Genomic DNA, 22,495 nt, shown 5'->3' on the forward strand with positions numbered 1-22,495 from the left:
AGGCCTAACTTGATGATAAGTGGGGGTCTCAGTTGCTCCGTCAGACCCCTCGTTGCTCCGTCAGACTAATGGAGCAGACGGCCGCGCTTGACTGTTCTGCTCCATTAATCTCTATGGAGCTGACAGAGATTGTCGAGCTCTGCGAGGACCCCTCGTTTTCGCAATCTGTGAGGGTCTCAGCACTGAGACTCCCACTGATCAGCAGGTTAGGCCCTACCTATCCCGTGGATAGGGCCTAACTTTCCTTCGTGGGGAAATCCCTTAAACTCTAAAGAGTTCTCTCCCGTGCGGCGCCTAGTATGACGCGCTGCTGCTGACGTCATACTAGGCGCCGCACGGGAGAAGAACAATGGCGGCGCCCAACGCGATGTTAAAGAAGACAGAAGACGGCGCGGAAGCAAGAAGAGGAGCCGGGAAGCCAGAAGAGGAGCGGCGATGACATCGGGGGATCAGCGCTGCGCATCGGGGCCACCGGAGGGTGAGTAAATAAGTTTTTTTTTTTTGGCCATTTTTAATTATTTTTTTTACAGTATTCACTCGTGTATAAGCCGAGGGGAAGTTTTTCAGCACGAGTATATACGGTACTAAGAGGCGCCGGCAATAGTCAATAGGGGTGCATTTATTATCCACTTTAAAACAGAAAACTGTTTTTCCCTTGCTGCGCCTCTAGCACCATATTTATGAAGTGCCGACTACACAATTTTTTTTGTTTTACGACACTAATGACTTGTTCTTTTCTTAGGGTGCAAAATTGTGGCACCGATTGTGAATCTGACACTTTTCTTGTACTAATTTTCCAACTGTTTTTTGTCACACAATTAGACCTGCCAACACCTGCTCTTCGGACTAGGATGAATCGGAAGACAGTTCTAACCTTTTTGTTTGAGCACCAATTCAGTAATCCCTTGCGCCACAAACGTACATCCCACTGAAAATTATAGCATGTTTCATGCATCACCCTTCGCCACAATTTATAAATGCCTGCCAAGGTGTTCCTGCTCCGGTCCACTCTCTGCCCTCTAGGCATGGAGGTAGCAGTTAAAAGTCACAATTCTTGGCCAGGCACCAGGAATTCCAACTTTTTCATAAATTGTAGGGAATTTTTCCAGGGAATTCTGGGAAGTATGCAAATATGTTTTCTAAGGTAAAACAATGCCTCCTTTTGCTACCTTGAAAGGCAGCCCCCTTAACACCAAGTATGACCTACAAGAAGCCTAATAACATGATGTGGGATTAAGTAATCTAAAGGTGGCTGCCTTTCAAGGTAACAAAAGGAGGCATTGTTTTCCATTTAACACATTGAAAAACATATTTTCATAATTCTCAGCAGAAATGAGTGGCATTTACTCAAGGAGTGGCATTTACTCAAGTGGCCATATGTAGAGGTCAAGTCGTTACTAGCCAAAAACTTGCACAACATGTATCTGGAAAAAGTGAAAAAGACCATTGATTTTGTCCAGCAGATAACTAATTATACAAGACTTATGCAGTTATGGCAGTAGAATTAAGCTTCAGGTGGTTGATGTAGTGGGTAGTAATGCACTAGCAACCTGAGATGAAGAATCCAGGTCACACAAGGTCTCGTGAAATCAACGTAGAATCACTGGAGTGGAAGGAGACCTGCCGATTCACCGAGAACCCCGACTACATCTCCTCCTGATACAGAGTTTGGATGGGTCATTTATTGCATGAGATGTTATATGCATCATTTCCACAGCTAAATCAACCTATAGTTCACAGTCGATTTGTTTTGTAACCCTATACAAGTACATTGCACAGGCACAGCACATCGCAACGCCAGAAAGGTCACCCCGACATCGGCATGATTTTAGTAAATTACAACAATGTATTTTACTTGATTTAGCATAAAACTAATATTGAAGCATGAAATCCAACACTTCTCCCCTGATTAATATCTGCCGAAAATCTCTTAAGGATTGTGCAAAGTATTCCCTGCAACAACATATGTGTTGGGAAAAGAATATAAACCGATGTAGCACCGCATATGTTCAGAACATGTGATGTGGGTCTAGAGGGCTATGTAACACCATATGGGCTTTTGTTGTAGAGGGAATAAATCACTTTCCATTTTTCATCTAAAATGTGGAATTTATTATGTAAAATAATGGTTTTTAACAATGCAGGTTTATGTTATTGTAACATCAAAGAACAAGCATCTCTTTGAAATGAATTACATTGACTTTAATCAGGGTTTATTATGCAAGCATCATGGGAGATGTTGTCTCCTGGGTCACAAAATGTGAATGAGACCTATATCTGAGATATCCGTACCATCCATTAGAATGTCACTTGTGGTGCTCACTGTGGTCTACAATGGGAATGTCCCTCAGGTTTAGCCCTTGAGAAAGGACATTTTACTTTGCACATAATTGTGACTAACCCATCGCTATACTTGTATCCGGCAACATACACAGAATTTATCAAATGTATACATTTTGGAGAACCAAGGGTATAACAACTGTGTTCTGTCCAATTATCATCATTATGAATTTAACAACTATGGTAAAGAGGCTTCACAGAATCAGAACGTCTTAGCGACTTCTGACTACACTGTAGTTGGAGAACAGGGATGGACAAAGTATAGAGATTCATTCTATGTCTGGGGATTACTTTATCAGATAATTAATCATTGAAACAAGCGATTTCCCTCTGTATATGGAAAAATGTGATGCAAAGAGAAACCTTGATGGAGATATAACAATGTGGCACAGGCTGCACCAGTGCAAAAACAGACAACACTAGTTTTTTGCTGTGATCTTAAATTCTGGTGCAGTTTACAACTGTCAAGTTCTTCTTTTCGCCTTTATTGAGTTGTTCGAAACTGTTCGCCACAATGTGGTGCAAAGTCTAAAAGTATTTGGCACAAAGGCTATTTTCCACTTGACCACGCCCAATTTTCTAGAGACCACATCCCCCTTTCACAGGTCACCTTCGTTGGACTATTCGGAAAAGTTTTGTAAACAGATCTAAAAGCCTTGGCAGAAAGCATTTTCACCAATTACACCAGAAGTCTGGAAGTCCAAAAATTTGACTTAAAGGGGTTATCCAAGTTTAGGAAATAACTTAAGACCGGGCTAAGGCAAGCTATTTAAAAAATAAACGCGTACTTAACTCCTCCAGCTCTGCCGCGGTCCGTCTGATCCGTGCCCTAGTTTGTTTACAGGGGCACAGAAGCCGCGCACAGGGAGCTTCTGACGCAAGGTGGCCAGCCACGCCCAGCCGTCCCAATCTCTCAGCGTTGTAGGGCGCTGGTAGATGGTGTCGGATGGGAGCTTCTGACCGTCCGGAATCTCCCTGTGCGTCCTTAAGTTATTTCTTAAACTCGGATAACCCCTTTAATACATCTCCCCCATAATGTTGCAGCTAGTACATGTATCCAGTTCAGAAAGTATGTAACATTTCCATCTGGTGCCAAATCTGACTTGAGCTTGTACTTTTGCATTTACCTGGTACAGAATGTTACTAGTGCCTTTACCTGGTGCAGAATGTAACTAGTGCCTTTACCTGGTGCAGAATGTAACTAGTGCTTCTACCTGGTGCAGAATGTAACTAGTGCCTGTACCTGGTGCAGAATTTAACTAGTGCCTGTACCTGGTGCAGAATGTAACTAGTGCCTGTACCTGGTGCAGAATGTACCTTGTGCCTGTACCTGGTGCAGAATGTAACTAGTGCCTGCACCTGATGCAGAATGTAACTAGTGCTTCTACCTGGTGCAGAATATAACTAGTGCCTGTACCTGGTGCAGAATATAACTAGTGCTTGTACCTGGTGCAGAATATAACTAGTGCCTGTACCTGGTGCAGAATGTAACTAGTGTCTGTGCCTGGTGCAGAATATAACTAGTGCCTGTGCCTGGTGCAGAATATAACTAGTGCCTGTACCTGGTGCAGAATGTAACTAGTGCTTGTACCTGGTGCAGAATGTAACTAGTGCTTGTACCTGGTGCAGAATGTAACTAGTGCTTGTATCTGGTGCAGAATGTAACTAGTGCATGTACCTGGTGCAGAATGTAACTAGTGCCTGTACCTGGTGCAGAATGTAATGAGTGCCTGTGCCTGGTGCAGAATATAACTAGTGCCTGTACCTGGTGCAGAATGTAACTAGTGCTTGTACTGGTGCAGAATGTAACTAGTACATGTACCTGGTGCAGAATGTAACTATTGTATGTAGCTGTTGCAGAATGTAACTAGTGCATGTACCTGGTGCAGAATGTAACTAGTGCTTGTACCTGGTGCAGAATGTAACTAGTGCATGTACCTGCTGCAGAATGTAACTAGTGCTTGTACCTGGTGCAGAATGTAACTAGTGCATGTACCTGGTTCAAAATCTAACTAGTGCCTGTACCTGGTGCAGAATGTAACTAGTGCCTGTACCTGGTGCAGAATGTAACTAGTGCCTGTACCTGGTGCAGAATGTAACTAGTGCTTGTACCTGGTGCAGAATGTAACTAGTGCTAGTACCTGGTGCAGAATGTAACTAGTGCCTGTACCTGGTGCAGAATGTAACTAGTGCCTGTACCTGGTGCAGAATGTAACTAGTGCCTGTACCTGGTGCAGAATCTAACTATTGTATGTAGCTGTTGCAGAATGTAACTAGTGCAGCATATAACAAGTGCCTGTTGCTGCTGCAGTATGTAGAATGTATCTAGTTCATGTACCTACTGCAGAATGTACCTTGTGCTTGCAACTGATACAGAATATAACTAGCCCATGCACCTCATTCATGTGACTGATGCAGAAGGAAACACGGACGAGTGCAGAACATGATGCAGAATGAAAACTGTACATGTCCTGCCTGTGGTGCATTTAACCCATACATAATAACCTTTCTGGGCATTTTAATAGATGAGTACTGAAATTAAATTGTAGTACTGTATGCATGCATCTCCCAGTAATACCAATACACTGCTATAGGTCCTACTTTAGAAATCTGCAGTTTCAACCTTTATGAATGTTACAGCTATGATTCTGAAGTGGTAAACCACCAAAAACGTATATATCTAATAGCAAAAGTGACACAATCCTTGCTCTTGAGGGTTCAGTGGGTTGTCCTTACCAGTGATTGACCCCTGCCTGTATAGGCATATTCATACAGAAAAGAGTGCCCACTATAGTCCTGCGCTTACCAAGAGCAATTATCTCAATCAACAGTGTCCCTTTAAAAAGGATCTTGCTCATCTTCAACTCCTTTTATCCTTGAATAGGTTCTGCTCCACAAATTCAGGCAAAGTTGGAATTTCACTCTAACCCCATTTCCATTCCCACTCAATCATTGTCGATATTTTCAGCTCTCTACTGCCACAGTATACGGTATAGCAGTCTACTAAATCTCAGGACCAACCATCTGATAGTAGAGAGCGTAATTAGTATATTGGTCTCTGAAGCTATCCTGAAATTATAGGTGTAGTGAAGCCAAGAGCAGAGGGCGCACAACAAGACCGGGTAATGGTTCCAAGAAAATTTTTCTTTTTATTTAAATCATCGAAGGTGCACAATGCGTTTCGGGGAACTGTGGTCCCCTTTTTCAAGTGGTTTAAGTGATCAAGCGCTGGAGTGACTGAGGGACGCTCCAGTGTGTATCCTGAAATTATGTTAATTAGCTTTTACTGTCAATTGGGTGGTCCTGGTATGTAGCAGACGGCCAGGCTCCATCCAGCTTAGAGAATTGACTCTTACTGGTTGAGAATGTTAGAAAATAGAGTGTAAATTTTTACTTACTAAAAGGATGCAAAGAGTTGGGGTTGGTCAAGGTAGTGAAAGGTCCTATTTTGCATATTACAATTTAAGCAGGTATTCAGTGAGTACATGTTTTTGATGGCTTTCTCTGAGTAGTGTATAGTCATGGTAGCTTTAATGACCTATGAATTGCAACCTACATTTTTATTCTCCTGATGCCTAAAATCTTGCTAGAGCTGCTGATTCCAGTTTTTATTTGCCTAGCAGCAAGGAACTAATATTTGTGAAGTTCTCCTTTCGCCGCTTGCTTCCTAACCTCGCGGCTGGATTTATTGCAAAGAATTGTCTGCCCCCCCTGGGCAAAGCCTTCTGCTTTTGTTTGACTCTGCTGTTCTTCCCGCACCTGCCGTCACTTGGCTAATTACCTGTCTGAGCCGGCAGCCGGTGGCGCTGATCTCCCGTGCTACCGGCTTATACATTCGTGTGTGATGACACCCTACCTGGATCTAATACCTTACAGAAATAGACTTCCATCGAGGTGTTAGCTGCTAGTTCTAGGGTAGTAGCAACAGAGTGTAAAATGTGCCATGCACATATTTAGCACTCCGTCTCTTGTGAAGAGCCATAAAAGCACATGTTCTCCAGGCACGTAGCAGCAGGTACCTGTATAATGATCCTCGCAATGTTCCTAGGTGCGCCTGGTACCCTTATGATAGTTTGGATAAGTTGGCTATGATGACAGATCTGCAACCAGACACACACTGATAGAACGTCTTCAAATCTATGTACATGTAACAGCAAAGAAAGGACGTAGTCAAAAATTTTCCCCAGTTCTCTTGCTGATACCGTCAGACTTATCTGTTCACAATAAAGTGGGGGTTGTGGCACATAACCCTTCCTTTAATTTTTACAATACTTGATTCTTGAACTCCTTCTTAGATATTCAAAGATAGCACTGAGATGCTTCACCTTACACCATCCCCCTAACACGGGCTCTGCAACAAGTGGTACATGGACAAGCTCTTCAGTCAGTGCCCCCTTGAGTTAAAATTTTTAAATCCAACCATTATTTTCGGCTCTAACGCATGCTGAAAATGCATTTTTTGGCTCAATTTGTGGTCATAGGAAACTTATCCCAAAGATGCTACTATAATACTGTGAAACGTCTTTTAGATGACCACTAAAAATGTGCTCTTCTGGAGAGGTGTTGTTCTTCAGAAAGAAGAAAGATGGTTTGCATATTAAATGGTAAAACCTAAGATTAGTATTCTGATGGTCTTCTGAAGACATTTATTTATTCACACTCATGGACCAACAATCTGCTTCTTTATCACAGAACTATGTATACTCTCTAAAACCTTGAACTTATTTTGCTTCCAAATTTTCTAACCCCTTTCCAACCCTATCACAGTTTCTCTGCATCAATATGACACCAGTCTCACCCAATGAACTACACTGAACTTGCACTGTCCAGGATCCTGCTGGTTCAAATTTCTTCTCACACACACATTGACGATAACACTGCCCTTATCTAATGTCACCTCATCCTAGTGGGCAAGTCACTGCCTCCTCCAACCTCAACATACTCCTCTACTACTGCTCTGTTCATTCCTGATACTGACGCTTAGATTGTTATGGAAAAACCTTCTTACAATCTGAAGATGTGTGTGTTGTAGTTGTCCACTCCACCAGGAAAATACTGAAGACATTATATACATTTTTGTTTGAGAAATTCCTCCCGCGGGACACCCTTTAACTTGCTTTGGTCAACAGTCTTTAAGAAGCAGCTATAAATAAGTGCTTTACAATGGAGGTATCTATATATACGTTTCCAAGACCATGTTCACCTAAGGCAATTATATCAATTAAAATGTCTAAATTCAATTGCCTCTTTTGATGGAAGCCCCTTGTCTCAGAATTGGAAATAGTCGATATAACCTGGAAAATAATAGTTTTTCCATGCCCGGAGCAGTCAATTAATCTTCATGTTCCTATAGATTCACTTTGTTCTACTCTGCAAAGTAAATTGAATGAAAATGTGTTGACCATTGTGCCATTCTGGTTGGCAAAAGATGCTCCATCAGGAACCTACCGGTATCCACAGCCCAAATAAATAACACATCTCTGTGCACATTGTGAGTGGGAGAATCATCAACCGTCAAGAAGAACACCTATTATAAAAGCCATTTGTCTCCAATGATCATTTACTCCTCTCTGCCGCCTATGCGTTAATAGCGCTGCTTGTGGTGCACACGAGAGGACCATTTATGAGGTTTCTGCTGCAGCTGCATAAATAAAAGTGAAGGCATTTTAACTCATTAGTTGCTAAAGATTCCTGCAGTGCAGAGAAGCCATTACAAGGTTGCGTTGTGAGACACCGGTTTGATGCTTCTAGCGCTTATCATAGATCCACAGAGCGTAACTATGTCACAAGGAATCAGCCTCCCCGCTGTGTGAGGCAGGGACTGGAGCCTTAGCATTGTGTCCTCCGATTGACACTGACAAAAAGTGAGCATCTAGAGAGCAGCGTGCAGGGACGGGGCTTGAAGCTCAAGCATCTTCAGGATCTGGTTGTGTCACATTGCCCTGGTAACATGTCAAAATGTTTACCCCCTTTTGTTTGCGATTTGGAGCAAGTACCCCTAGTGGGTCATGAAGTCAATGTTATGTAAAAGACACTGGAGGAAAGTTCACCTCTGAACAAGTATCATCTATACAAATGTAGACCTTCTCCAAATTCTGGAATACTTCTAGCAAGTGTGTCTATAGAATTGTGCATTGTGATAAGTTATATTATTATCTAATAGCAGGGTCAGTACTATAGAATGTTGACTTTTTGGGTTTGCTTCACCTTATATGACTTAAGTTTGCTATGCTACATAAGAAAAAGATCATCATAGTTGTGTTGCAGTTTTTGAGCCCAAAACACAACTTAAAGACTCAAAAGAGAATAGAAGTATTTGCCTTCCCTTTCTACTTTTTCTTCTTTTTGGATCCCCTCCAAAAAACTGCCTGTGCGATTCCAGCCTGGCATTGACATTACAGGGTCTGTGATACCGTGTATTGGGTTACAGGTAACGGTGAAGACAGGTGGTGGAGAACATCATGAACGGAGCAGAAGGAGCAGAAATGTTATAAAAGAAACATTCAAAGTGATGGAAATAAAGACTACCTACTGTGCTTCTGTGGAAGGCTTCCCAAATCCATTGTCTTGTGAAGACAGAAGAGCTGCTTGTGTTAGGATGTAAATGCTCCCATCGTTGTCCTCTTCTTTGCGCTGCCACTCGCTCTCTCTCTCTCTTTCTCTCTCTCTGCTTTTCGCAGCAAGTGGAGGATCTCGTGTGCAATTGTCTGTTTCTATGGGAAGCGAGTTTGAATTTTATCCACTGATTCGAGCAGCCACTAAGGATTCGTCGCTCCTTTGCCCTGTCTCCTGTCAATGTGCTCTCCTGTGCCACTGAGTACATAAGAAGGGAGGAGGAGGGATATTTACATCTATGGTACCAGAAGGTTGAATCCCTCACAATTTGATTAATATCAACACTTAGCTGCGGAGAGGAGCATGAGAGAGAATATCATTACAATAGGACCATGCAACCTTCCCGTGTCATCCTGACCCATCTCACCCTAAGTGTCTATATGGCTGTTTCAATTAAAAGTTATGACCACGATTTCCGGTGAACAAAGGTCGGAGACTGAGTCTCAGGGATAATAACATCAAATTAAGATTATTTCATGGTTACATATTGCGAAGTAATAAAAGCAATAGGTGATAAAAGAAAAAAAGTACATTTGGAAACAGAGGTTTTGCTACAATAGAGTCATGTATCATGTTAACAACTAATTATCTGTATACGGGAACCTCTGTAATCACCATGGAAACAGACGCATCGTCGTTCCACCATCTCTTCCATTTGATTGTAAGCTCCCTAACCACAGCATAAAATGCGGCATAGAAAGGTGGAGGGGGCCGTATGGGGTTTATCCAAAATAGAATTACAAGACAAGTAGAGAATAAGCTTTTACTTATCAGCCGGAGTTGGGGCAGGGAATTACCAGCTGCTTAGGGGGATGGACAGATGTATAGAATTTAATGGACATCTATAGCATTGGCTGTAATACTATAATCTCCTTTTCTTAGAAAAAAACAAATCTTTTGGTGCAATGGATTTTCGTTAAAATCAATAGAAAGATTGGTTTCTAAGCCTGGTTGGGATATATATATGATCTTATGATGACTTCCAAACACGTGCAAGCAATGTCAGCTGTAAATGGTGCGTTTTGTGTTCTCCGCATACTGCTGACCTACATTCTAGGTCTTAGGACTAATACTGGATTCCAAGGATTCCCAACCACTAGTCCTCCAGATGTTGATGAACTGAATATCCCATGAGGGTTTCACTGCAAAAGCTGCGGTACTGATGGTTGCGCACCTCAATGGCACGATGGCCGCGAGTTCTGGATAGAAAGTGAATTCACAATGGAGATAATTTATGAATGTAAAACAAAGTGTGCAGTCACTGCGAAACTGTAATTATTTCCTCATCTGTGATAACAACTTGCTATTTTTCAGCATTTGGAATTGGTTACACTGCGCCTGCAGATATGTGAAGGTGAACAGGGTTCCCAAGCTATACAAAAGCATATAGCTTTATAGATACTGTCAATATCATACAGTGACAAGGGGGATTATCACCACATAGATCTTATAAATATGCAAGGAGAGGTGACCTCATTAAAGGGAACCTGTCATCAGAGAGGTCATTTTTACTTGAAGACAGATTCCAATAGCCTATGGCATGTTCCTTTCATAAATGGCAGCAATATGAATAATAACAATGCTATTTAAACTATTATATTACATTACCTGCCTCCCTACTAGCACTGTGTAGTGGGACCTGGGGGATGGGGTGACAGTTCAAATGGCACAGATCATCTTAATCCCTCCTCTCTGCTCATGGCCTGTACTCCTCCTTCCTCAGCCTCTCCCTGCTCCCTGAATGAGGAGGAGAAATTAAGGAGATGACAACTTGTGTCATTTAAATCCCGCACCCCCGGGGACTCACGACAAGTTGCTGGCAGGGAGCCAGGTAATGTAAAATAATGAATTACAAAGCACTTTGTCCGATTGCTGACAAAGTCATTTTTTAAATGAACATGCTAGAGGCTATTAGATCCATGTACAAATGACCTCCCTGGTAACAGGTTCCCTTTAAAGTGCATGAGCTCAGTCGAATAGGAGCAATGATTATTTCCAGTTCAGATTTAAACGGAATTGGTCATCATGAACATATAGTCCAATCTACAGATTGTGCATAGTGTCCTATCTGTAGGCAGTGTGTTATTGAGCAAGAGGACCAGAGCATATTCTACATAGTGTCATTTAAGCAGGTAACATGTTGCAGAGCAGATTTTACGGCAGGTTGGTGGCAGGTTATAGAGCAGAAGGATTGAGAAGCTTGTATATAGCGTTCTAACTACAGACTTCTTAGCACAGAATGTAGTTATCCTGCTAAATTCAATCTCATCAGTTACTCCTTCTTTATAATAGTGTCCTATCTTCAGTCTGCATCATATAGAGCAGGATAAGGCGAGTGCATTGTACATATTGTCATTTCTGGAGGCAGCATGTTACAGAGCAGGATGGGGCTAAACAGAATGGGGCACATTTACTAAGGGTTTTGCGCCACTGCACTTTAGTCGGACTGTTCACGTTCTTTATTGCTAAAACGTCTTGCACAGGTATTTAAGAAGTGTTTGCTCTGAGACTGTGGCACATGCGACCCTTTTGTGGCGCAGCTGCACTGGCCTCCTTGCGACAAAAATCAGCGGGCGCGCCGACGGACGGTTCGATTAATTCGGACCGAGTACCATATTTAACTTTCAAATTGTATTGCACGCCCTATGTTAAAGGTGCACCACAAAAAAGACTGTGAACTCTGTCGGACCTGAGCGGGGAAGCCACACATTCATGATTTCAGGCGCACAAACTTAGTGAATCACTGCACGCAGCATAGACGGACAATGCACTTTCTGTGAACTCCAGGTACCTGATAAGTAAAGGTGCCCCAATGTGAATAGTATCCCTTTTGTGGGCAGAGTGTCATTATACTGTTAAACTGAATCTGCTCAGTTACTTCTGCTCTATAACATGCTACCTGCAGATAGGCCACTATCTACAACCTGCACATCTGCTTCTGCTCTACTATGCAGATATGACTGCATGTAATCAGTGGCGTAACTAGAAGCGGATGGGCCCCAGCGCAAAGTCTGTGCCGGGCCCCCTACTATAATGTATGGTTTATAGTAATAGTCTTCTCATATGGGAAAGTGACACCATAAGGGCCCTCTAAACCTCTTGGGCCCAGGTGCGATCGCAACCTCTGCACCCCCTCAAGTTACACCCTTACATGTAATGTAACAAGTTCCTTTTAAACATTTTTCCATGTTCCACCACAGTTATAACCAGCCATATGATTGTCTGCAATGTACTTCTTTGCACTTCATCAGCTTTGAAGAAGATCATACATTTACCTGTTGATAGCTGTAAACTATAGAGATGTCATTGAGCTTAGTTCCCCTTCATTGAGTTGAGTATCTCATTTTATGTTCCATGCACTATAGATTGTAAGTTTTAAATAGTGTATAGTTATTAAGGCAGGTTGTAGAGCAGGTAGGGTCACCCATGTGTTACCTATTAACCTCATGGTACATTGGCTTGGATTTCTTTAGTATTTCTGGCAGTGAGCTGTTCATTTGTCATGACCCGGATATGGGAATCGATAGTTCTCAATATTCATGCAGTCTACTGTATTAATATGATCTGATGGCATTGGATGGCTCTCTGTGTACTACCAATAGCTATCCACACGTCCTTCAGGCAATGTAAAAATTCCATTTTTTTTTTCTTTGCAGTTGCTGAGGACATTTTGGTATAAAATACATTTCTTGCATAAACATGAAGGCATTTCAGAAATTCAACATCATAAACCATAATAAGCTACTGGCATAAGTATATAACCTGAACTATCTCACTATAATATACATATTGATGGTATTAGAAAAATTAGACAGCAGTCGGAGTCAAATTGTGATGGTTTGGGGCCAGAGCATCTCTTTTATTCGGAGAGGAGATAACAGCAGATTTACATATGGGAAGAAGTCTGGCCAGCGGACATTGTGATGCACATCATACCATGGATCCTGGCATTCACATACATGTTACTTGGTAGCCAAAGTTTTATTTACCAATGTTATCCACATGGTTGCTTTTAAAATTATTCATCCGGTCTGAGGGACCAGGAAGCAGTGCGTTTACATTGCCTTCAAATCCACTCAAGTTCTAGGTCACACAGTCTCCCCATCCTGAAAGTCAGAAGATATGTATTATGTGGCAGGAGGTTGGATTCATATTGCTGTACTGAGGATATCCCGCCCCTTTAGTCACTGCAGGGTGTAAAGATTTGCCAGAAGGTGCTTGTGTATATCTGGCAGATACAGTGACAGTGGTGTAGGTCACATGGTCTGAATGTCATTGTATCGTGTGACATCTGGCAGCTACTGTGACTGAGGGGGCTGGACTCATGCTCCTGTGCTAAAGACATCTAGCCCCCTCAGTCACAGTAGCTGCCAGATGTCACATGATACAATGACATTCAGACCATGTGACCTACAGCTGGAGCACTTCTGTAAGGCTCTGATTTCTGGTCCCTTGGAACAGATGGATTATTTTAAAAGGGCAGCAACCAGAAGGGGGAAATAAGTTGGTAAATAAAATCCCTCAATTATGAGTTTTTATATTCCCTGTATAACACATTTAAGCAACATCATGTATTCTATATCTTATAGCCTCGTGCAATTCAACCTTGAGTTGAAGGTTTAGTATTACATCATGGATTTTGAGAGCAACCATTTATTCAAACCGTTGACGTTATAAAAACCGACTAAACATAAAATGATCCTGTCAGATTATATATATATATATAATATATATTCCGGCGTGTAAGGCGACTTTTGAAGACAGAAAAATCTTCTGTCTTCTCTGGGGTCGTCTTATACGCCGGTAATCCCGACTGCCTGCCGTGTATTCACGGCGGCGGTCGGGTCGCGCTGCATGGGGGCTGTGCTGTATACTACTGGGGCTGTGCTGTAATGGTAATGTTGTTGTTGTATGCCTTATGTTTATGAGCGACAGTTTTCCTGCTATATACCTGCATGTCATAAGAATTTAAATTAAAAAGAGGACCATGTTAAATTCAAATCAGTTTTTTTTAAAATTTTTACCGGTGTTTTGTATGCGTAGGAGTAGTCTTATACGGCGAATATATCTTAAACTCTATATTTTAAACAGGAAAGTAGGGGGGTCGTCTTATATACCAGGTCGTCTTATACGCCGGAATATACGGTATGTATATATATATATATATATATATATATATACATATATTGCTAAGGCTGGGTTCACATCACGTTATTTGCCAAAGGTGGGATTCCGACGTGTCTTTACAACATATGGCACAGGCGTATCCCACTGTATGCTTATATACTGGGATACGTTGCCTGGGGACCCTTCCTCACACCTGAATGTAGGGGAGGAGTGCACATCTGCAGCAAACGGAGACTGGCTGTTGTCGATGTATGGGGGTGTTTCCCCAGTGATGTCACTGTCCTTATATGTCACAGTGACATCACCGGGTCCCCCCTCCTGCTAAACTATGTAAAGGAACTGTATATTTTATAATGGTAACCCTAGCTAAAAATTTTTGGTCTCTGTGACAATTGGATTTTAAATCTTTTGGGTTATCATAAGAACCAGGATTAACACTAAATCTTAATTGCAGACACCATTGCTAGCTGTTACAGCTGTTTATTGTAGCCAATTACTAACATCCAAAGGTCCGTTTGTAACTAGGGGTCGTATGTAAGTCAAGTGTAAGTCAAGTAGGGGACCTCCTGTATGCGCTCAGTATGCCTTAAGGTGGGATGAAATACACAGCATCCACTCGCCATAGGCTTCTCTTGTCTCTGCTGAGCATGTACACTGCTCAGCAGAAGGTGCAGGATGGAAGAACATAACTTGCTGCGTTTTTCCATCCTGCCCCATTGGCAGATACAACGTATAGTGGTCAGACAGAGGCAAAAATTATCCTCCGTCTGCCACTATATGTCAATGTATATACTGAGCATACACAATAAAAGTGATGTGAGCCCAGCCTAACTCAAGATTTCCTCTTTAAGGAATTTTAATTCTAATAAAAATATATCCGGGTTTGTACAAATGATGGATAAGGAAGGAGCCACATCTTCCTAATCTCTCTTATCCCAATCAATAAATAGTTCTGAGTGCCATAAGGAGTCCTCCGACAAGTGAGTGTACACTGATTAAAGATAATTAAGAATAAGCAACGTCTTAGGTATCATCCCCCGTCAATTGCACATTGTTAATATACACTGTATAATAAGATGTTACATCGTATACAAATTAGTTTTACGGCCACAGAAACAAACAAGCATGAACAGTCAGACTGTTTGTTTTAGGAGAATGATAACACGGTATCCGGGGAGTAGTCACAGGGCCTTAGAGGACGTGTAATTATTTTCTAATGTACAATCCTACTATTGATGTGTTGTGTACACAGAATCAGACCTGTAACAAGGTCATGTACGTTTATGACCTCAGAATCCAATAAAAGCTCTTACACAGATACATGTGATCCTCTCAAATACATCAAGCAGATATTAAGAGAAACTCACGAGGCAGCGGAAATTTTTTACAATTGTTAAAAATGTATGATAATTATCCTTATAATGTTACCGTATATACTCGAGTATAAGCCAACCCAAGTATAATCCGAGGCACCTAATTTTAACACAAAAAACTGGAAAAACTATGAACTCGACTATAAACTGAGGTTAGGAAATGCATTGGTCCCAGCCTGCCCCCAGTATAAAGCCAGCCAGTGCATGCCCCCCAGTATACAGCCTGCAGCCCCTGCCCCTGAATATATCACCTGCAGCCCCTGCACCCCAGTATATAGCCTACAGCTCCTGCCCCGCAGTATATAGCCTGCAGCCCCTGCCCCGCAGTATATAGCCTGCAGCCCCTGCCCCCCAGTATGTAGCCTGCACCCCTGCTCCCCAGTATATAGATTGCCAGCCCTGCCCCCAGTAAATGGCCTGCAGCCCTACCCCCCCCCTGCTCCCCAGTATATAGCCTGCAGCCCCCTGTCCACAGTATACATCCTTCAGCCCTCAGTATACAGTCCCAGCCCCCCCAGTATACAGCCCCTTCCCCCAGTATACAGCATGCAATCCCCTGTCCACAGTATACAGCCTGCAGCCCCCAGTATACAGCCTCTGCCCCCCAGTATACAGCCTGAAGCCCCTGCCCCAAGCATACAGCCTGCAGCCGCTGCCCCCCAGTATACAGCCGCTGCCCCCAGTATACAGCCTGAAGCCCCTGCCCCAAGCATACAGCCAGCAGCCGCTGCCCCCCAGTATACAGCCACTGCCCCCAGTATACAGCCTGAAGCCCCTGCCCCAAGCATACAGCCAGCAGCCGCTGCCCCCAGAATACAGCCGCTACCCCCAGAATACAGCCTGTAGCCCACTGTACCTAGTACACAGCCAGCAGCCCCCTCTCCCTAGTATACAGCCTGCAGCCCAGGGTATAGCCCCTCACGCAGTATACAGCCCCTGCCAATCCTATAAAAAAAAAAGTGTACTGCGAGGTCCTCTTCTGTCGATCGATGTTCCGATTCCCTGACATCATAGTGTGTGCCGATGGCGGCGCCCACACTACAATATCAGTGAGCCGCACGGAGAGAGGGACCCAGAGCCAGAACATTGATGGACAGAAGAGTACCTGTCAGGGGGGCGTAGGAAGGTGAGTACATTTTTTTATAGACTCGAGTATAAGCCGAGTAAGGGTTCTTCAGCACATTTTTTGTGCTGAAAAACTTGGCTTATACTACGGTATATATACGATACTTTATATTATCCCACCCAGTCCAACTGTGCATTGGGTGTGGGGTACTACCTTATGAAAGTTTTCATGAATATAATATCAAGGCCCTGGCAGGGCGATTGGTCATGGACAGATAGAGATCACATGACCCTCCATATGCGGCCATTTTATGGACAGGAATGTCTCGCTGATGAGGTAAAAGACAGGAGACTTCACTTTACATATGAAGAAAGCGGAGCAGAACTATTAGTAGATGTATATTGGTAAATTAACTAATATCCTCACACTTACACATACATTACAGAACACAAGTAAAAGTGGTCAACCCTTTTAAGCTTTACTCCCTTACCCAAAGTGCCCACATGAGTTAGTAAAATACTTTCCTATTCTCACCACCCATCATTGCCATTCCCTACATGAGCTACGATGAAGGAAGGTCCTGGCGGAGCCATAGTGAGATATTTACAATTACAGCAAAAAAGCTACTTAAATCCCAAACTAAATCCTTAACAAAGTAACACACCATATTTCTCTAAACAAATATAACCAGACATTGTGTATATTAATTAATATTAATTTGTATGATTACCATAGCCCCATACAAAAGAGGAGGAAGGTCCTGGTAGGGTCATACATAGATATTTCCAATTACAGCGGCTGTAAAAATAAGTGCAGCTAAACAGAACCCACAGGATTTTCTTTGAACAAACATAGCAATTTTATTATATAGTCTCTGGAGCCCCTGTTAGCAAATACAGAGCTATCTTATAGTCCTGTGTCAAAAGCACCACCACCATCCATTTTCCTCCAATATTATTTCTACATAAAATACATTGCAGTCCACTTCATCTCTATCAAAAGTGCCAGTTATCCATTTTTTAGCGTCTGTTGTAATTATTTTTTATTTGGAGAAGTTGGTGTAGGGGGAGCAGTATGTGCACTTAATGTCATTGCTCTCCCTCCGCTGCAATTTCCAAGCTCTTGTCATATTTATAAGAAATATTCCCGCAGCTTTGAGGTTTTTGGCTAGATAAATCGGGATTGGTTGCTATGGCAGAGAATTGGGAGCCAAGGGATTTAGTTTCAAGACTGCTCCGTTGTAACCTTAGCCTGCAAATTAGATTTTTAGGTTAAGGTTTGAAAATCGGAGCAATCTTGTTCCTACTACACCGAAACTTGCACTGCTCGAGCTGAAGCTATAAAGCGTAAAATCAATACTAAAAATAATAGTGCAATGAGAGGTAAAATAATTGCTCTCCAGGTACGTTTATGAGAATGAAAGATTGGAGATGGTTCCCGGAGGATGGAGACGTTCTGCAGGTGAATTAGATGTATTATGCAGGAGGGAAGCGTCACGGTAAGCTCTGCTGACTGTCCTGGTGACTACCGGCCCGCGCTGACAATCCTGGAAGCTGGTGTGAATTTGCGGAGGGATAATTAAAGCCATTTATAAAGCTTGAGATGCAAATGAGAAAGGCTGTGAGATTTTCTGTCACAGAGCAGATTTGCAAATAATAGTTTCCCTGCGCCTGTTAGGCGACTTTCCACGGGGAGAGCTGGAGAGAACCTATGAGTAGTGCGGCTCGCACGATATTTACAGGGAATTGCTAATGAATTGTGTTTCTCTTCTACCTGCCATATTGTATACTGTGTACGCTGTATTCTGAAGGGGGCGTTGATACCCATTACATAAGTCCTTCATTAGGCCATTAAGCTATTATTATGCCAGCCCCTTAGTAATTGCAAAATACATGTCATCTCCGCTCCCATGCGATACACTAAAGGAAAAGTACCAGGTAATTGCCGTGGAAGTGGCTTCATCATATACAATTATATGTCATAAGCACTAATATGCTTTCAGAAACAGGGCCGCTTTAATACTTTTACTGGTCTTTGCACATTATAGTCAATGTATGTTGTTGTATTTTTGTTTTTTTTTGGCTTTTTTTTTCTCCTATTTCTACGCCAGTGGCGACGGGAGTAATTTTGCACCAAAACTAATTTTGCACCAAATGCCAAATCATGAATTTTGTGAAAACCAGTCAATGCAAATAATGAATTTGGTGCAAGCAGGGTCTATGTCAAAGTGACTTTACACTGTCTTATGTTCATTTGGTGCAATGGAAAGTCGCAAAACAGTATTTGTAGCACAACTGCGCCAAAACAACACCAAATAGAGAAAAACCAGTGTACCTGGGGTCAGACTAAGACCGGCTGAGCTTATTTTGCAAACTCACTTCCTACATATGGAAAGGAGTGTGTCACTTGTTACATATGGTAATAGAATCAAGTTTCTTAAGGAATGCAGAATGCAACCCTTTTGCCTGCTTTCAATCCGCAGTTTTAGGATCTTTGAAGGACCTTCAAAGGTCCTGAAATGGTTTTTGTGTACATGTATTTTGAGAGCTGGAAAAGATGTATGAGGATTTCACGTTCTCAGTTCAAAAGTTGTTGGGTGGTGTGGGTGGTCACAGGTCCCCTAAAAGGCTTGGGCAACAGTCTACTGCCCAAATCGCCTATATTATAGTCCACTAGTCCAGCTCAGTTAAATAGCTCAATATCGGTGCCAGTATATCCCACAAAGTTGGAGTGTGTCAGCCAAAACAAACTTGCTCTTGTTCAACCTGCCTTAGTGGACAACTATGTTCATCATTCCTCATTAAAACACTAGCTGCACATGTGCCAAGATTTTACCCCTGAGGCATATAAATCCTCATCCTCCTAAACTCTGCCCATTCTTCCATCCAGGCCATCTGGCAGTAAAAGTAAGACCAACTGGAGTCTCCTGGCCTTCACAGAGCCAAGAGTCAGAGTGGCTTTCTGCAATGGGAATAGCTAATACTCCTTGGCTCTGCTAATGAAGAGTTAAAAAGTCACAATGAGTCACAAGTACCAAGCTTTATTCCTCAACTACAGACACTGGGGTTCTATATTTATGCCCCACATAATAGCGGTACATTGGTAATAGAAATTGCAGCAAAGGGTCTTTGGCTATGAGGCCCAGTTTACTCTAGGGTAAGCAGTGCTGCCCCTAAACCTAGCCACAGCCACATACAAATACAGTGCAGTTAATACTTGGTTACGCACATGGTAAGCCACATATACTTTCATCCTAACTTGCCCGAGTTTATCATCACCCATCCCCACTGCTACCCATCTCAGTATAAAGTAATTGTCAATTTCTGATGTTAAAGGGACATAGCAAAGTGTGGCATAGTTTCTCCATGCCGGGGAGAGGGCGTAGCCAATAAGTCTGTCTTTAAGTGGGTATAGACCTTTCCTTCTGTAGCACTTTTCCATATTATTTTAACTACCCACCCAAAATCTTATTTGTCCCTTTATATAGCAGACCATGGCATCTGAGGGGTTTATGGTCTGAGATCGAGATCCAGATCCTATAGTATTTCTATAAAAACCTTCCAAAAATGATTAAATAGATTGATGGTGGATGTCAGAAAGGGGTTAAATACAGACCATGGCAAGCAAAATGACTGCCTCAGGTGCAGCTCACTACATCATATTCCATACGATTTATGATAAATTCTTTCTTATCTCGTCCTCCACAGCATATAGCCTTGTGACAAATACCCCTGCTTAAGGTCTTTTCTTCTTCTGGCTGTACCTGCGTACTTCCCTCACAGGCAGATGAATGCTCTTACATATTTAATGCACAAGACAATGCACTTTTAAATGACTTTAGTTATGCAGTGCAACCACCGAGAAAAGAGTCAAAAATGCTCTATTAAGATCTCCCGAGGTGAGTCATAAATAATAGGGAGAGGTTTTTCGCTATCCCGTAAAACAAGGAAACATCAAATTATCATGCAGTAATAAAGGTGCAGCACCCTGCATTCCCCAGCATATTGATAGCAACCTTTTCTGTTTGATAATGAAGTAAAAGGTTTTAGGGTTTGTATTTAAGGGAACCTGTCAACAGGATTTGACACGTAAACCTAATGACAGCTTACTGAACCCATACCTGATTTTGCTCAGCGCCAAAGTTAAAAATTTAACTGGCTTCTGGCTCTGGGTCATGGAGGAAGTTCACAGAGCCACAAGTCAAGGAAGGAGTCATCTCCTGTAATACTCCTCTTATCTCCCTCCTCATCTCCTTCATTCTAGACACTTAGTGAGACGTGTGATTGAAACCTAGCGCATAAGGTTGGCCCCCTCCCAGCTTCTCCGACATGAGACGAGTGAAGCTGAGGTGAACACACTGCTCTATACACATGTCCTCTCGGACCTTTTGTGCAGATGCTTGATATTTTAACAGGGAATTCAACTATGTGTGTAGGGGGCAAAGAGTATTATGGCTTTCTGGACCACCCCCATGACATAAAGTATATCTAAGTATTTCGAGTGGGAGTGAATTAAGAAGCATCAAGTCCTGTGTTCTCAATGTCTCTTTGGAATCAACTACCCTCCTACCAGCTCTGGAACAACTGAGGAGTATCACATGAGCTTATCCACTACTCCTTGGACCAGGTGAGTTGGAACAGGTGAGTTTGTTCTGACAAACCCACTCCACGTTTCTGTGGGATATACCGGTCCAAACATTCAGACCGATAAATCCTGAGGTAGTTAGACAGAACAAACACACTAGTGTACAACTGGCCTCAGGTAGAGTTGTAGATAGACTTCCCTTCATCTAGATTCGGAATACGGGTGGTTTGATGACTTTCATGTCTCCCACTTACACCCCAGCTTACAGGTCAGTTACTTTCTATGGCAGGAAATATTACTAAAATTAATAATTTTGTTGAAGAACAGCCATCTTTTTAGAAACAGTCCACATTTTATCATTTCATTTAACAGCATAATTTACATATTTATTGCCTTTAGTAAAATCTATTATGTCTTCTACTTAAACTGTAATAAACTTTGTCTACATAAAAAAAAAATTACAGAAAATTGTACAAGCTCACAACGCATAAAACCGTAATTTGAAGTTGGGAAGATTAAGACATCATTAGGATACTTTGTTGTGTTTTCCTATTTGAGGTTTTACGCCATAAATCACAGTTTGCTTGTTTTTGCCTTCTGTAGTACAGCATTGCACTTAATCGCACATTTCCATACTCTTTGTTGCTTAATGACTATGTTGAAGAGATGTGCCATTAATTTCTAAGATTGATATCTAGAAAAGTAGTTTCTGATTCTTAAGTTGTATCTCTATAATCACCACAGGATCCTATACATCAGTAATCAACAAAACTACTACAAGAGGAGTTCAATGAGTTAGAAATGCCTCAGAAAGTAGTTGTGTCCTAAGAGTCTTATCAAGGAATGTAAATTTTATCTCACTTTATACTTTGATATGTCGAAATGATAACCCAAGTGCAAAACTTACCACTTGTCCACAACCTACTTTACATGCCTAAGTCAAGCAAGATAAACCAGGGACACTTACTCATAGATCCAGGCACCACGCAATCTTCTTATATTTGTTTCCATGGCCTCCTTCCTTCTAAAACCAACTTTTATAATTATGCTAATGAGCCTGAAGGGCTCCTGGGGGCTCTCTTTGGCTGTTACACTGTCCCGCTTCCCCCCTACTCCCTCAGCACTTCCCCTCTCCCACTTTGTACTAACAACAGAGCAGGAAGGGGGAGGATGGATGTGATGAGGGAGGACTGTGAAGCTACAGCATGGAGGGGATCTGTTGGAGACCTTCTGGTTAATTATACAGTTTATTATAAAACAATATTTTATGAAGTTGATTTTAGAAGGAAGTAGACCACGGATAACAGATATAAGAAGATTACCACAGCTATGGTGCCTGGATCTATGAGTAAGCTTTAACCATGCTTAATTTGGATGGTAGATTTCCTTT

General features: G+C 42.2%; 1 protein-coding gene across 10 annotated transcripts in view; it reads right to left on the minus strand.

Annotated features, from left to right (window-relative positions):
- Positions 1-22,495, minus strand: part of PLCH2 (phospholipase C eta 2) — a 483,181-nt gene that overhangs the window by 355,948 nt on the left and 104,738 nt on the right. For 6 of the 10 annotated variants that reach the window (XM_072155949.1, XM_072155947.1, XM_072155948.1 and 3 more), the window contains exon 1: positions 8,869-9,178. The exons of 3 other annotated variants lie outside the window; for them this stretch is intronic. In XM_072155949.1, the coding sequence (XP_072012050.1) occupies positions 8,869-9,163 (295 nt within the window). In that variant the 5' untranslated portion in view covers positions 9,164-9,178. Of the gene's footprint in view, positions 1-8,868; positions 9,179-22,495 lie in introns of those variants that run through there. One more of the 10 variants, XM_072155957.1, reaches the window with a different exon arrangement.

Source organism: Engystomops pustulosus, chromosome 6 (assembly GCF_040894005.1).
Source record: "Engystomops pustulosus chromosome 6, aEngPut4.maternal, whole genome shotgun sequence".
NCBI lineage: Eukaryota > Metazoa > Chordata > Amphibia > Anura > Leptodactylidae > Engystomops > Engystomops pustulosus.